We start from the raw sequence: 17,707 nt of genomic DNA, 5'->3' as shown, positions 1-17,707 counted from the left end.
TCGGTTTTGTGAAACGCATTAATCATATAGAAACCAAGAAAAATAAGTCTCATGTAAGCGAGGAAATCGTCTGCTGTAAGAATTTTGAATACGAAATTGATTTCATTGACAACCCAATCTTTAAAATAATGCCAACTTGTCGGGTTGCATGAGAAAACGAAAAAAAGAGCTAGAAAAAATGGTAAAGCTAAAAGTGATCGATCCGATTAGCAAACCTTCCCCTGCAGTAAGTCCAATAATTATAGTAAATGAAGGAAACAAAATCAGAATATGTATGAACCCTACGGAGTTGAACAAGAATATAAAGCGCCGTCATTTTCCAATGAAGACCGTCGAAGAGATTGCAGCAAACTTTTCAGGTAGTAAGCTGTTTACAAAAGGGCTTCTGGCAAATAAAAATGTCTGAAAGGACATCAAATTATCTAACATTTTCAACACCGTGGGGCCGATATAGATACCTGAGGCTTCTGTTTGGTATTTTCTCTGCACCAAAAATCGTTTCTGAAATTATGAACCGAACCCTTGACGGTATCAGTAACTGTGAAATAGCCATGTATGATATTTCTATATACGGAGCTTCAAAACAAGCACTTGAAAAAACTACACACTTGTTACTAAGCGTTTAGCTAAAGCTGGCTTTACTTTAAACAAAGATAAGTGTGAGTACAACAAAACATCAGTTAAATTTCTTGGACATATCTTTACCTCAACGGGGTACAAGGCTGATGACGAAAAAGTTAAAGCGATAAGTTTACTCAACCCAATGGTCAATTACCTGGGAAAATTTATAAATAATCGCTCGCAACTTACAGAACCTTTGCGAAGCTTGTTACGTAAAGAGACGGCATGGTATTGGAATCCCGAAGACCAACTTGCCCTCGAAAAAATTAAAACAACATTATCCAGTACGCCGGTGCTGGCATACTATGACGTGAACAAAGGCGTAACGTTGTCAGTTGACACCAGCTCCAAGTCAATGGGCGCTTGCCGAATGCAAGAAGGCCAACCAGTGGCATATGCTACGCGTACTTTCAATAAATCGCAAATCAATCAGCCACAAATTGTAAAAGAAGCGCTTGCTATAAGATTCGGATGCACTAAATTTCATGTATACGTCTATGGTAAACAGCTGACAATTGAAACCGACCAAAAACCGCTGGAAACTATTTTCAAAAATCCTATACACAAAGCGCCATTGCGGTTACAGCGGATACTTTTTCGCTTATTCTCCATCTGTAAATTACATAAAGGGTATCACTGAGAAAAAAAAACGCGCTGTAAAAATTAAAAATTTTTTATTTGATTACCGTTTAAAAATATTCGTATTTAAATCAAGTGAAAATTTAATATTTTCATTATACATACACTACGTATAATGGATAATATTCAATTCAAATGCGCCCGTATTAAAATGAAGCATTTTTCACTGCACGGATGGCGTTTTGCACGTTTCGGATGCTTTTTCATATGTAATTATGAAAGTATATGTATACAAACCACCCTGCAGGGAAACCGCAGACTGGTGCATAAAATTTCTAGTTCCGTACAAGATCTTTATCGCCAAAAACGAACCAGTCCGATAGTATGTAGATCCCCACCAATTCAAAATCAGCGAAAACTCTTAAAAAAAAATATTTTATTTCTCTTTTTTCATTAGAAATCTATATCTAAAGTGACGAATTTAGAACTGGTTCGAACTGTCGAATTTAGAACTAGTTCGAAACTATCGAAAAAGGGATGCAGCGGCGGCTTGTTTACTTTACATAGATATGTGTTTGGCGGCTTTTTCGTTCAAATACACTTTCATTCTGCACTTCGCAGATGCTATTTCATAGTTTGGTAATACAAAACAAAACTTTGTGTTAACATATTAACATCTTGGGGCCGTCTGGAATCTAACCAATAACAGCGAGCACCTCTGCAAAGTCAGCTACCGCCAAAGGTATGTAAACGTACATTTCTTACAATCATTCAAACAAATTTAATTTCAAATTGAAAAAACGTTTCTTTGAAAATAATGTAAAATCGCACACGGAAGAACCGAAAATATTGAAAAATCATGTTACTTTTTTCTTTCGTCTGGCGATTTTAAAACTGGTTCGGAACTCTAGAATTTAGAACTAGTTCGAAACTATCGAAAAAGGGATGCAGCGGGAGGGGCATTTGACACTTCCTAGAACATCGCCATGTTAAATTCGCCAGTTGCTTGCATGCGAAAGAGATTTATCGCGAACCAGTGCTGGGTCTAAACGTACTACAGGAGCACCAGTTCAGAACTAGAGATTTTCCCCAAAGGGCATGTACAGCGGTGAAAACACATACACACATACATGGTACTTGCTTATCAGTACAAATGCATTAATCGCGCGCTGTGATGTTTATTCAAACTCAACATTTGAAAACACATTTACAAGAATGGCTGTAGCTGAGGTTGCAAAGACGCTTGATACAATTGGTTGCTGCCAAGAGGGTCCGGGTTCAATTACCATCAGACGGAGCATAAAATTAAATTGTGTTTTTCTTCATAATAACGAAAAATTTTCTGTGCACTTCACAACCACATATTTTATAACGTACATGCTCAAATTTAAAACGAGTTGGGTTGGTGCTCTTTCATGTGCGTATTTTTTTAAAGTTAGCACGTTTTTTTCTTAATTCTCAAATTTGTTTCCCTCAGTGTACTAAAATCCCAGTAGCTGATGCTCTGTGTCGTGATTGTAAAAGTGTCGAGACAGATCAAGAAGAACTGTATCACGTCAACCCTTTACTTACGATGTCTATATCAGAAGAACTCGAAACCCAATTTATTGATGAATCGAAGAAGGATCCAGAACTATTTAAGTACTCCTGCTGAAGAAAGTACTTTTGGAGGGATGGCCTGCAAGAGACGATCAACTACAAAAACCTATACGAAAATATGCTATATTCAAAAACGAAATAACATTCGATGAAGGACTGTTCTTCAATGCTAACAAAATAATTGTTCCTAAAGCATTAATACCGAAAATGCTGCAGCAAATACAAACAGGCCATGCGGGAGTAACTAAATCATTATCTAGAGCCAGGCGCTCGCTGTATTGGAATGGTCAATCAAATGATATCAAATTTTATATTGAAAAGTGTGCAGTATGCCAGCTAACACAAAGGTCAAACGCTCGAGAACCACTCATTTTGAAACCGATGCCAGTATACCCATTTCAAATTGTAGCGACGGATATTTTTAGCTTCAAAGGCCATGATTACTTGCTTTTAGCCGACCATTACTCCGGTTTCTTTGATTTTAAAAGTCTGACGTCGTCAAAATCAAATGAGGTTATAGAGTATTTATAGCAGTGGCTTTCTATTCAGCCTATTTATCCCTGAAATATTGGAAAGTGATGGCGGTACACAGTACACGTCACATAAATTCTCAGAGTTTTCACGCAACTGGGGTTTTAAGCACCGTATATCGTCGCCACACTACCCAAGATCCAATGGCTTCGCAGAACAAAATGTGCAAGCTGCAAAAAACCTGTTTAAAAAATGCTCCTTGGGTGGAACAGATTTATATAAAGCACTGCTGATATTGAGTTGTCAATTATATATCACTTGAGCTACAAAAACAACGCTTAAAACAAAAAGAATACGCCCATCGGACAGCTGCAATAAAACCAGCTCTGCAAGTAGGCGATCGAGTATTGATGAAAGAGGGTCATCGTGAGTGGAGGCCAGCCCAGGTGATAAGAGAAACAGAGTATCCCCGTTCTTTCATAGTCGCAACCGACAATGACAAACACTATGGACGTAACACTATCCATCTTAGAAAAACCAACGCGACAATTCACTCCAATACCGGGATTCAATCAACACACCACTCCCAAAGATGACAGTAGCTGAATTACATGAAACATCTCCAAACCAGGTAGAACGCAATCAAAACACATCTGACGAGGCGGCTGCGACTTCAGACAGTCCTGATTCATCAGTTGTTAGCGGAAGGGTTGACAAACCAGTGATGCGTTACGATCCATGCCAGGAGTAAACAACAAAAAAAAACAATGCTTACGCATTATATATTACGTAGATATTTATGTAAATTCATTTTGGATTACATTTTTCCTTCTTACTGTACATATTTATATACACACGTATTTGAATGTACTTTGGATTAAATTTTTATCTTTATTTATGCCGAATTTCCACTAGGCATTGAAATGACAAAAAATGTATGCCATTTAAAAAAATGCCAAGTGGAAATGAACTTAATGACTATTTTTTAATGCCAGACTTTGTAATTTGTCATTTTTGCCATTTAATGCCTAGTGGAAATCCAGCATTAGTCTTAAATCAAAAATTCTGTATGCACACAACTGAAATATGTAAATCTTCATGAATTATTTTAATTTTCCTATATATAACAAGTAAGAAAGTCTAAGTTCGGGCGGAGCCGAACATTAAATACCCGGCGCAAGTATTAAATATATGTTTCTCACCTTTCCGCAAGCTAACGCTACATGGTAAACCGGGGTGTATCAATTTTGAGTAAGTTAGCGTCCTTAAATTTCGAAATATGGAAATTTCAAGCATTGCTGAAATTTATTGTTATATGAAAAGCGGCCGTAATTTTAGGCCGATTTCAATAATTTTCAACGCTTTGCATTTATGTGGCAAGCACAATAACCATACCGAGTTTGGTACAAATTGGTAGAACGGTTACCGAGATACATATATGTGATCATAAGTGGGCGGTGTCACGCCCATTTTCCAAAATTTTATCATAAACGTATTTCTTGGTAAAGAATTGTTGCAAGCGTCAATTTTAAATAAATTAGCTTTAATATTTACTGATTTATCGAAGATTTCATATTTCTCTAAATTACCCTTATATGGAATGTGGGCGTGGTTATTGTCCGATTTTAAAAATTTTCGGCCATTTGGTATGCTGTACCAAGGCCAACAACTGTGCCAAGTTTGGAAGAAATCGGTGCAGCGGTTGCCAAGATATACACATGTAACCATAAGTGGGCGTGGCTACGCCCATTTTTCAAAAATTTATAATATTCTTATTTTTCGTCTAAAAATTATTATAAATATCAATTTTGAGTGAAGAATCTTCAGTAGTTACTAAAATATCGCAGTTTTCGTATATCTGAAAATTACCGTTATATGGGAGGTAGGCGTCCTACCCCGTAAGAAGTACACGCACTAAGTTTCGTTAAGATATCTTAATTTTTACTCGAGTTATCGTGTGCACAGACGGACGGACAGACGGACGGACGGACAAACAGTCACCGCTTAATCGATTTCTCTTTTCATTTTGATCATTTATGTATACATTTGTCTATATCTATCTCGATTCGTTTTGCCTGTTACAAACAACCGTTATGTGAACAACATTATAATACCCTTGTGCACAAGTGCTCTCGGGTATAAAAAGGGATGTCATATAGCGAGCATATAATAACTAACATTTATGAATAATAAACCAGTCGCGCGCTGACAGTCGCTCATATCGGTCGTATCATTTGCAGCAATCTCACACTGAAAAAGTTTTTAATGCAGTGTAGTTAATTTATGTTTAAAACTTTTGGTTACTTTATTTAAAAATAATAAATGAGTATTTGGCCGTTAATTGAAGAGTATGTTGATTTGTTTTAGCTCAAGGCCGGGTTGAAATAAAAAAATATGTTTTTGTTGTTTTTAAATCGTCTATATTTCGACTTCAGTCTGAAGTCATCATCAGGAACATTCGGCTGCGCCTGGTCTACCAGACTGAAGACGAAATATAGACGATTTAAAAACAACAAAAACAGATTGTTTTATTTCAACCCGGGCTTGAGCCCTTATTTCATATTTTTTCTTTTTTACTGAATATCATGTTTAATAATTTTCCTTAATTTAAATTTTTTCAATAAAGAGAAATTGTGAAAAAATGTGAATTATATAAATAAAATAAGAAGCATTTTGAAAAAACCGTGAATCCTCCTTTCGGTCTATTATCGGAGCACTCCCAAAACACTCCGTCAAAGTTATCTTCGGATGATTTAACGAGTTCTTTTCAAAAAATCATAGGCGAAAAGGGGAACCCGCACGGAGTCTTTGCGGATTACCTGAAGGATGCGGAGTCCCTGGTTGGCTGGGGGCATGATACAAATATTTAAAGGTAAAACCGCTCGCTCAATTTGTTGGCCATCATTTATTTTTGAAGTTTGCCTACTTTATAAAATTTAAATTTTCAGAGCAACTCAAATGTCAAATAAAAGTAAAACAAAAACGAATAGATGGAAATATTCAAGTTAGGTCCGTTCCTTATCTTTTCGGACTAAAAACTGTAAAGTGTCAAAATGCAAGAGTGTAACTTAGGGTTTACACAGGACAATACTGTCATGACCAGGGAACGGATTTTTAGGACCTAAACACCTATAAAAAAGGCAAAATAAAATAACGAAATAGGCTGGAAAAGGCAAAATAAAATAGTGAAAAAGGCAGGAAAAGGGACTAGGTGTTGCAAAAAAGGTAAAAAAAGGCAAAAAAAAATAGCGAAAAAGGCAGAAAAAGGCACTAAAAAAAGACAGAAAATACGAAGAACAATCAAAAAATACATTTATTTTAGAAATGTTTATATTACAAGTAAAAAGAGAAAAACTATGAACTAGTTTCATTATATGGAAAATTTGTACTTTGAATCTTTGACTATTTTATCCTTTCGAGTTTCTAACTCATAAAACTTTAATCTGTATAGTTCTAGTAACATTGAACAACAAGATGCATTTTGAAGTTTTCTGGCAGCATTTTCGTTCGATTTTCGCGAAGAAAAGCCTTGAATGTACTAAATGTGTGCTCGACGTAAGTTGATACAAGCGGCGCCCAATTTAAACATGGAACGTTTGAAACGTTCATATTATCAGGAATAAGGGCGTTTTCCTCGCCCTTTACAATTTTATCCACACCCCTTATTGTCTTCAAGCCTTCGTTAGCTGAGAGAACGGCTTTGAATTTTTCCAAACCAATTTGGCAAGAGGTCTCTGCGCCTCTATAAGCGACATGGACAATGTGTATATTTTTTAATCTTAAAAAAAAATTGTAAATGCTATAATAATTTTTTTAAAGGTAGAAAAGGCAAAAAAAGGCAAATATTTTAAAAAAGGCAAAAAAAGGCAAATATCTTAAAAAAGGCAAAAAAAGGGCAAATATCTTAAAAAAGGCAGAAAAAGGCAACATCAAATGTGTATATATGGAATCAGAGAAAGCTAATTGTGGATATTCTTAATCGAATATGCTCTATCTCGTTAGCAGAAAAAAAAGGCAATTTCCATAAAATCCGTTCCCTGGTCATGACAATAGCAATACATGCACACTTTTTCACTAATCCATGCATACTTTTCCATTGGAAAAATTTTGACAACTAATACGTATATCTTCATTGTCATGACAGTATTGTCCGGTGTAAATCCTAAGTAAGTAAAATGCGCTCACTAAAAGAGAATAACAGGAAAAAGTAAAGGAACGCAAAAAACCAAATATTTACCCCAAAGAATGGCAACAACAAAACTAACGTCAAATAAGAATAGAAATGTATGCACAAAACACATTCACACAAGCACAAGCACAATGAACACTTACTATATCAATTATTTTTTGCCTCCTTCCACTTTCAATTCACTTTTTTTTACTTTTTAGATTATTCTCACTTTTTGTGTATTCTTTAATTACCGTTAATTTTAATTCAGTTGAGTTTGACACTTTTCAAGATTTTACCAGCAAAAATTCTTCTGACTAAATCTGACTACCTCGGACTGAAGAGAGTCACTCTCACTGAGTGTTGTTCTCTCATTTTCGCTGTCATTTTCGAGTTAAGGAACGCTTTTTGGACTAAATCTGACTACTTCGGAGTTTTTCTGACTATTTCTGGGAGATAAGGAACGCAACTATTATTCATGTTAGCAAACTTCAAAAATGGTTAGGCTACCTCTCAGCGGTTTTACCTTAAAATTTTTGTATTATGGGCTGGAGGTATTTGAGACTGAAAGTGAGAGTTTGTGAGATTGAAAATTTGAAAACATTTTTGTTATGTTAGCAAACTTCAAAAATGTTCAGGCTGCCTCTCTCCGGTTTTACCTTCAAATTTTTGTATCATGCTCCAGCCAGTAAAAATCCAATAAAATTTTGACTCGTTTCTACTAGATGCGTGCAAAAAAGCACAGCTTATGTAAATAGGCTGCGCATAAAAGATGCAGCAATTTCCATTCTCAACGTTAACTGAAAGAGCCTGTCAGACGTGGCAATATTTCCGTCTTTCGCACGCAATTCGCTGTCAAATTGAGAAAGAGAAATTTTATTTAGATGTGTGAACAGCGAGAATGATCTCTCTGTCACTTTTCGGAAATCAGTTTCGGAAATAAAAGTTGCAAGGTGTGACTGCAGCTGCAAGAGGGAAAATCGATTTCGGATATATATTTCAACTTGCTCGTCTTGCACTAGCAAATTTTTATTTCTTCTGCAAGTGCTGTCAAACTAATCGAGTGTTGCCGTGTGGCACTGATCGTGAATTTGTGTAAAATGATAAAAAATATTGTTTAATTAAATATCTAAAATGCTTGAAATATATTATTTTGCTTAATATACTTAATCCTTAAATTATTGTTCACACGGCAAATATGTTAATTATAACCTATATTTTGTAGTTTTTCGCGTTTTCGTTCTCGCTTTTACAAGAGAAATAGCAAACAAACGACAACCCCACCTCCCATGGTTGCATTTTAGTATCGAGAAAGATTGCCAGAAACTCATTCGCTGTGTGAACAGCCAAAAAGCGATTTCAGAAAGGCACTTTCCATGCAAGGTGTGACTGCTCATGCAACAGATTTCTCAATTTGACAGCCTTTCCGAAATTTATTGCATCGAAATATATTGCCACGTCTGACACGCTCTGAAGACAGTACGAATGGAAATTGCTTTCAAAAGACAACGTTAAAAATACAAATTGCTGCAGTCAGTCACCAGGTGGTAGAAGTATATTTGGCAGGAATTGGCAAGAAGGATGAAACATTCAATTGAATTCTAAAGTTTCATTTGGTTTCATTGTAAGTTTCTTCTATAAATTCATAATCAATTTCCAATTAAAAAAATGTATGCAATAAATTAAAACTCTGGGTGTCTTGACATCCATTTCGGTAGTTTTGGTAAACTGCTGAGGTACCACCTTTCCTTTAAAAAAGAATTATCGAAATCGGTTATGCGGTAACATATGTATGTACATAAAATAATATTCCGACGAATAGATAACCTCCTCCTTTTTTGAAGTCGGCTAAAAATAATGAAAAAATTAGGATTTTGGTGTAAAGACAAGTCGCATTTTAAAATTTGCATGCAATTAAGGTAACTAACAAATTTGTATTTTAACTCTTCAATAAGTTCATAATAAATATATATGCAATATAAATTCCTTTATAGGGCTCGGTACAACTCAATTGTTATAATAACAAGTAATTTTTAAGCAAAAAACACTACCGACTTCGGAAACAAATTAGTATGTGACCTCCCCATTATCGAAATCCGTCAATGTGGTCCAAAGTTATCCTACTTTTTTTGAAGTCGGTTAAAAAGAGAATAATTAATGAGGTAAATTATTATAAATTTTGAATATCTATATTTTAACATTTCTAATAAAATTTACATAAAAAAAATTTCAGGCCCCCCTAAATTATTCTCTGCGTACGCCCATGCTGCTTTCTTTTATTTTTATTCTTTGGAGCCACTGTGTGTATGTATGTATGTGTAATAATAATTCAACTTACCGGATTAGCATTAGATCCCACCAAGGATTGCTGCAGGATACAATCAGCTAAGTTATAGGCATCTCCACTTACTCCTCGAGGAAGTACCTATAAAACAACAACAAAAAATGTTTCAGCGCAAATTCGACGGAAGCATCCACCAAATTTTGAGTCATGTATGAATGAAACATCACCACCTGGTAAGGTCGATTGACAAAGCAAGCTGACGCAATTCCTAGAAATCTACAGTACAAAAACGTTTAATTTATTTAGAATTTTTTTGTCAACTGAATGAGCGATACTGCTGCTTCGAAAAATAACACAAACATATTTTTTTACGAAATTTTACAATTCGCTATTCTCTAAACGACGCCAAGTGAAACTTCCAAACAGCACCATATCAATCCGGAAGCAAAACCATGAACATTTTTAATTTCGTACAACGTGCAATCCTGCAAAATTTTCATAAATTGAATAAATTGCAAGTGGCGACTGTGGCGTATCAGTTTAAAATGGAGCGACCCGTTTATTACCCGGACCGACAAAGTGAAATGCAGCGGTTTAGTGAGCAGCAAAAATCACAATTGGTCGGCAAAGCACAGGAAAAGAAGAAACTTCCTAGAGATTATTACTACAAAATACTTGGTGTCAAGCGGTACGCAACAATGCAACAAATAAAAGCAGCTTATTATGCACTTGCAAAACGCTTTCATCCAGACGCAGGTAGCAACCTTCAAAAATTATGTCCATAGCGTCTCTCAACTTAATTTCAATCTTTGTTTGGTTGTACTAAACGAATTGCTTTTAAGTAATAACCAACAACTTGATCTGTTCAATCTATCTGTTTCCCTATTTTTATTATCCGTTCTTAATTCGTATCAAACAAACATTTTAGTTTATATAATTTTATTGGAAATACGTCTAATTTCCAGGAAATTCACCCCCCTATGAATCTAAACGCTTTCAAGATATTTCAAATGCATACCACATTCTCACTGACGAAACTAAACGTATGGAGTACGATCAACTTGGCATAGTAAAAGATGAACAAAGCTTTCTTCACAAATTCAACAACATGGGCACAGCAGTTCCCAATCGCAAGGGTGAGGTTGTTCTGCCTACAACTCGAGAAGGTAAATGCAGTAAAACAGATAAGATTATAATTTTATAATATTGCATCCCTAAGAGCTAATCCAAATGACGACGGGTGAGCCCCGATTGGAGCTTACATTTTTGGAAGCTGCGCACGGCTTAAAAAAGAACATTGATTTACGCTTCCTGAAAAAATGTCCAGCATGCAACGGTAAATCGCCACAACTAATCAATCGGAGCAAACCGGAACTTTGTAGAAAATGCCAGGGTATTGGAAAACTAACGAAGAAGACAGCTACATATACCAGTATACAACCTTGTGACCAATGTCATGGCAAGAGATACATCAACCGGAATGAATGTGAGACTTGCGACAACCGCGGAATAGTTCTGGAGACTGTCCGCATCGTAGCTCAAGTGCCTGCTGGAGTAAAACACGGTGAACTTATACCTGTAGACAACCCTAAAACGAAACAACGTATTAACTATCGTGTACAAGTGCAACCCAGTGATATCTTCCAACGTGTTGGTAACAATGTACTCTCCGACAAGTATATTACTATTTCAGAGGCTGTGCTGGGAGGAATTTTTAAAATACGCGGTATTTATGAGGAACTAGAAGTTAAACTTGAGCCAGGAACTGAGAGTCATACCACAATAACCCTAAAAGGTAAGGGAATCAGAACTCGCGATGGCCCGGGAGATCATATCCTTAACTTCAAAATACGTGTACCACGGCAACTCAGCATGAAACAACGCCAATTGATAATGGCCCTAGCGAAGACGGAGGACCCTACATTCGAACGAGCTATTTAGTAAAGCGAAGATATGTAATGCGAAGAGCAAGTGCATTGGATCACCAGGAACTTGGATTATTGAGTTAAAATTTTTAGGAACTCAAAATTTCAAATCATGTTAAGAATAAATATTTCAATTGTTTTCTCGAAAATCTAACATTAAATACATACATATTTTATCTCTTGGAAAGGTCTTAAATTTGTTATTTCGTTGCTCACCCGTTTGATGTTGATTCCCCAGAGGGCTACATTCCAGCGTTCGCGCCAAGCGCGCAAAATCATCAACTTCAATAAACTGGTTTTACTTGGCTTTTGTAATTCCATATTATCTTTGATTAAAAACAATTAAAAAAAGGACTAATAAACACTTTACTCTTCTGAAAACATCTTTTACTTTACAAACAACCAAAAACAACAAACAACAATCAGGGATGTACCACTATTGTCGGTTTATTTTATTTTTTTATCAAATATCGATAAATCAATTCCACTATCGCAATCATAAGCCGTGTTCGCGTACGCACTATCCAGAATCCAGAGTTATTTAACTGGTTTTTACTGGAAGTCGTTTTCGGACGCAAAAACTTGCAAGAAACCAGCAAAAGAGAGAATTGAGAAAGCAAAAATGACAGCTGAACTTGCAAGTTTTAATGCATTTTTACCATCGTACAGTTTCATAAGTAAAAACACTATCAGCTGATTGCCAAAAAATGCCTAAAGCTGAGAACACCTGTTATTTGGCATGCGCTCTTATCTTTTACAATTTCTTTCATTTCTATTACAATTTCTTTTATTTCTATTACAATTTATTCAAAATACACTACCACACTGAACGAAAAACACCAATACACTAATCAAAAACACACCTACAGCCTGCCAGAAAAAACGGTAAGAAGAAGAGTTACTTTACTTATGGAACTGTACGATGATTTTTACTGGATCAATATTTACTAGCAACTATTTGCTAGTAAGAAACACAGCTGATAGCATCATGCTTAGTGTAATTCACATTAACAGAATAATTGTTTGTGGTGCTTTTATAGTTGCAATTCACAAAATAAAACGATTTAAATATATAATAAGATGGGAAATACTAGTTTTCTAAGAAGATTTCATCGGAAAATAACAAATTAATCAGCTGTTCATAAAACTAGCAACTTCTTGCTGGTTATGCGTTTTCGTACTTTCTGGCAGATTTCACTCATTGGGAGTAAATATTGGCTTACTCTTGGTTACTGGCAAGTTACTGGATATTTTTTGCTGGAGAATACGAAAACATAACTATAGTACATGTGCGTTTTTCCATCCAGTTTCAACGCTGTACAGACAAAACATGTTATGCACTTGACAGATCGCAACACTTAAGTAGATTAACTAGCACACAGATAAGCATTATAATTTAACGGAGAACCTTTCAAAGCTTAAACAGACGGCAGCGTTGATCCGGATTAACTCGGACTTAATTCGGATCAACTGCAGTTGATTCTCGAGTTGATCCGGATCAACACTGCCGTCTGTTTGTGCTTTTAGACTCGCTGGCTACACTTCAACGAGATTTACGACACATTTTTCGTATTATGACATACGTCAACGTACTCTTACTCTGACGTATCACGTAATTTTCTTTCGTATCATTTTCGATCCGTGAAAGGATGTTACGATTCGAGCCCAGTTTTTACCAGAAAAACGTTCCCGTACTTTTTAGTTTTTCTCTATCTGAGAGAAATTTTGTTTTTTGACAGTTTTACAAGTTTATCCAGAATTTTTGAACGCATGAATTATCATTTTTATTATACAAATTCTTCTATAAAGCATGCCGTTGTGTTAAATTATTCTTTACCTTATGTGTACACGTTGTCACAAGCGAAAATTCCAGTAAAAAGCCACCACCAAATTATAAGCAACGAACAAATGTAAACAAACGGCTAATGGCAAGATCGCCCAAATTTTTTCCTACATGCGATTATAACAGGCAACTGGCTTGTGGCGTGATCTTGTATTTTTGGTTCATGGTATTCTCATTCTGAATGGGCATTTCGCACTGAACATACCCGAAAATAACAGCTGTCAGCTGCTCATTTACACGGCGTTTACATGGGACAATTTTGCCAATACAATAGCAATACATTCACACCTTTTCACTAGTTCATTCACACTTCTCTCATTGTCTTCGTCACTGCCTTTGATTTTTCGAAGACAGTAGATTGGACAATTCGGTCACGTCTTCGTTAATTTGAGAAAAAGAAAAGTCAAAACGCAAGAAATCGCAGAATTATGAAAAAGTGGTTGTGTTTGGATATTTTAGTAAATAGTACGAAACTCTCGCCAAAGGATACTAATAGCGGTTGCTGAAAAATGTATTGTCCTTATAATTGTCTGGACGCCTAATTTACACCAAAATTTAACAACTAATTCATATTCTCAACTGTCTTGTCTCAAATTGTCTTACTTGGGGTTTCCATAGGACAATTTTGCGAAGACAATAGCTATACATGCACGCTTTTTACTAATACATTCACACTTCCCCATTGTCTTCGTCATTGTCTTCGGTGGGTTTTCATTGCAAATTTCAAATGTCAACCGTTCACAACGCATGAACGGAAGAGAAAAGTAGTGAGTTGGTTTACTTTCGACGGCAACTGCGTCAACGCATTGGTAACGGCATCGTCTGTAACAGCTGTCATACAAATACCCGTGTTCAATTTTATTTGACATTGACGACGTTACGCATTTGCCGGCGGACGCATGTTGTGTACCTTCGCTTTTAGTTTAAACCGCAAGTTTTGATGCATATTGCATTAACAATTTTTGCAATATTTCTGCATTTTTATGTTGTTCTTCAGAAACCTATGATTTGACAGTGAAATACTAAGGGCCGGTTACTCAATGTCTGGTTAACACTAATCTGCGGTTAAACATCTTTATCGACGTCTTCGACTCCATGCATACAACATGGAGTCGGTAACGTCGATAACTATGTTTAAGCGCAGATTAGTGTTAACCAGACATTGAGTAACCCGCCCTAAGTTAATGTCCTTAAGGTAGTATTGTAAATACAGTCGTGTAAATCTAGCTTAACTGTGTAGAGCTTCTACTAACAAAATTCGCTTTGGCAACTCTTTGTTAACAAAGAGGACAAGAACATCAAAAGGCAAACAAAAAGAATAAGCATATAGATGGCAAAGATCATCAAAACAACTGTGGCGACTGAAAACTTTAGCAAATATAATAATAACAAGTTATAATTCTAGATTTATATTAAATACAAAATTGTGTTTGGTTGTTCATTGAAAAGTAGAAAAACGGGAGGACGAGCATTAATTTTTGGAAATTAGTCTAGAGAAAGTAAGTGCGTGTAATTTGCTTTCTTTTATTTCTATTTTTCCTCTTTTTAATTTAGTTTTATCAGTCAGTAAACTTTTCGCTTTACACATATGCATAGGTATAAATACTTTGGCCATTGCTAATAAAGCTTGTTTTGAATAAATGTAAAATTCGTGGATATTTAAATGCAAACCATTAGGAGGCAAACCTACGCTATGAAGGGATATTGTATGTACGCAGTTAAGTAATTCTTTGTGATTGCGTTTTAATAAATTATTCAATAGCATGTGTATATATCTGTGTTCGTATGGAATAGTAGCTTATGTCGAATAGCTGGCTTTAGTATAATGCGGCATTCGCAGTATACGATTGCGAATGACTTACTGGTGCCAAGCCGTTAAAGAACTTTTGGCAAATAAACGTGCAGTAAATAGTTCCGATACTAGCAAGTCAATATTCTTATTAAGTCTCATCAAAAAATTCCTTGTCGTTTAAAGAATAAAGGGAATGCCGCATTATACTAAAGCCAGCTTCCCGACACAAGCTACTATTCCATACGAATACAGATATGTTCGTATAGACATATGTATGTACAAAATTACACATAAAAATGTACCTTCTCATCATAAATATACTACATTTAAGGAAATTTTAATTGCCAAAAATCTTCCAATAACAAATATCAAATTTTTAGTAAGCACGGTGTGTAAATTGGCAGATATGTAAAAATATTTAACCATATGTAAACATATATATCGCACACCGTCTTCAAAAGACAACTCAAAATTTAGTACTTTTGAAATTATGCGCTAAAAACGTACACAGAGATTTTATTTACCTTTCAGCAAAAGCTGGAGAAAATGTTTGTTATATTTTGTTAAAAAAAAACCTAAGGTAAAGTCGCCTTCGCCCATATGATTATGATGTGCTAAGAATTTACCGTTATAGAAAAGTGTGGGTTATTTAAGTCAGATTTCAAAAATTTTCAACGTTTTGCCTTTATGTGGCAAGCACAATAATCATACCGAGTTTGATACAAATTGATTAAACGGTTACCGGTGCTCATAAGCGGGCGGGAACACGCCATATTCCAAAATTTTATTATAAGCATATTTTTTGCTAAAGAATTATTGCAAACATCAATTTTCAATAAATTAGCTTCATTATTTGCTGATTTATCGAAGATTTCGTATTTCCCCAAATTACCGTTATATGGGATATGGGCGTGGTTATTGTTTAGATTTTTTTAATTTTCTCCCATTTGGTATGTTTTGTCAAGACCAACAACCGCACCAAGTTTGGGAGAAGTTGGTGGAGCGGTTCCCAAGATATACACATGTAATCATAAGCAGGCGTGGCTACGCCCATTTTCCAAAAATTTATAATATACTTATTTCTCGCCTAAAAATGATTGTGCATATCAATTTTGAGTTAATAAGCTTCAGCAGTTACTAAAATATTGCAGTATTCGTATTTCTGGAAACAACCGTTATATTGGAGGTAGGCGGCGCACAGGTGCGCTCGGGTATAAAAAGGAAACATTTCATTTAGGTAAGCAGGCCATCAGCACATCTGCACATTTATTTTTGTAAAACACTTCTGCATAGGAAGTGCGCGCTCACACATGTACATATCACGGTTGCCATTTCCAATTTATTTTTCGGAGCAAAAAATGGACCAATTTTTATTACATCGGGAAATTGAGTGGAGTTTATCCTCTTTATCAAGAAAATATGCCAATTCAGTTTTTATAACGATATTTTTTATATTTTTTATATTGCATCCAAAGTGCATTATAATTTTATATTATTAATATTATATTATTTAAAGTTTTAAGTTATAATTTGTTTCTTAATTTCGTTTTTATTAATGCTAAATCAAACAAGTAAGAAAGTCTAAGTTCGGGCGGAGCCGAACATTAAATACCCGGCGCAAGTATTAAATATATGTTTTTTCACCTTTCCGAAACCTTCCGCTAGATGGTAAGCCGGGGTGTATCAATTTTGAGTAAATTAGCGTCCTTCAATTTCGAAATATTGAAGTTTCAAGCATTTCTGAAATTTACCGTTATATGAGAAGCGGTCGTTATTTTAGTCCGATTTCAATAATTTTCAACGTTTTGCTTTTATGTGGCAAGCACAATAACCATACCGAGTTTGGTACAAATTGGTAGAACGGTTACCGATATACTTATATGTGATCATAAGTGGGCGGTGCCACGCCCATTTTCCAAAATTTTACCATAAACGTATTTCTTGGTAAAGAATTGTTGCAAGCATCAATTTTGAATAAATTAGCTTCAATATTTAATGATTTATCGAAAATTTTGTATTTCTCTAAATTACCGTTATATGGGATGTGGGCGTGGTTATTGTCCGATTTTAAAAAGTTTCGGCGGTTTTTTATGCTGTACCAGGGCCAACAACTGTGCCAAGTTTGGCAGAAATTGGTGCAGCGGTTACCAAGATATACACATGTAACCATAAGAGGGCGTGGCTACGCCCATTTTCCAAAAATTTATAATATTCTTATTTTTCGTCTAAAACTTATTATAAATATCAATTTTGAGTGAATAATCTCCAGTAGTTACTAAAATATCGCAGTTTTCGTATTTCCGAAAATTGCCGTTATATGGGATGTGGGCGTGGTTATTATCCGATTTTAAAAATTTTCGGCCATTTGGTATGCTGTACGAAGGCCAACAACTGTGCCAAGTTTGGAAGAAATTGGTGCAGCGGT

General features: G+C 35.4%; 3 protein-coding genes across 5 annotated transcripts in view; 2 read left to right on the top strand and 1 right to left on the bottom strand.

Annotated features, from left to right (window-relative positions):
* LOC118746266 (mediator of RNA polymerase II transcription subunit 24) overlaps positions 1-12,058 on the bottom strand; it is a 38,271-nt gene extending 26,213 nt beyond the window's left edge. Inside the window, exons 1-2 of one of the 2 annotated variants that reach the window (XM_036480103.1) lie at positions 11,864-12,058; positions 9,777-9,863 (exon numbers count right to left, since the gene is read on the bottom strand). In XM_036480103.1, coding sequence (XP_036335996.1) covers positions 9,777-9,863; positions 11,864-11,968 — 192 coding nt within the window. In that variant the 5' untranslated portion in view covers positions 11,969-12,058. The remainder of the gene's footprint in view (positions 1-9,776; positions 9,864-11,863) is intronic. The other variant, XM_036480105.1, reaches the window with a different exon arrangement.
* LOC118746267 (protein tumorous imaginal discs, mitochondrial-like) lies at positions 10,175-11,781 on the top strand. Its single transcript, XM_036480106.1, has 3 exons — positions 10,175-10,478; positions 10,688-10,888; positions 10,942-11,781. Exons 1-3 carry the CDS (start codon positions 10,175-10,177, stop codon positions 11,661-11,663), a joined length of 1,227 nt encoding a protein of 408 aa, XP_036335999.1. The 3' UTR covers positions 11,664-11,781.
* A 2,728-nt stretch (positions 12,059-14,786) lies between the features above and the next one.
* Positions 14,787-17,707, top strand: part of LOC118746265 (WD repeat domain phosphoinositide-interacting protein 2-like) — a 27,622-nt gene continuing 24,701 nt past the window's right edge. For both annotated transcript variants that reach the window (XM_036480102.1, XM_036480101.1), the window contains exon 1: positions 14,787-14,989. The gene's annotated coding sequence lies outside the window, so the exon portion shown is untranslated. The remainder of the gene's footprint in view (positions 14,990-17,707) is intronic.

Source organism: Rhagoletis pomonella, unplaced genomic scaffold (assembly GCF_013731165.1).
Source record: "Rhagoletis pomonella isolate Grant_MI unplaced genomic scaffold, Rhpom_1.0 Rhpom_scaffold_00010, whole genome shotgun sequence".
Taxonomy (NCBI): Eukaryota; Metazoa; Arthropoda; class Insecta; order Diptera; family Tephritidae; genus Rhagoletis; species Rhagoletis pomonella.
This window is presented reverse-complemented; position numbering and strand designations above follow the sequence as displayed.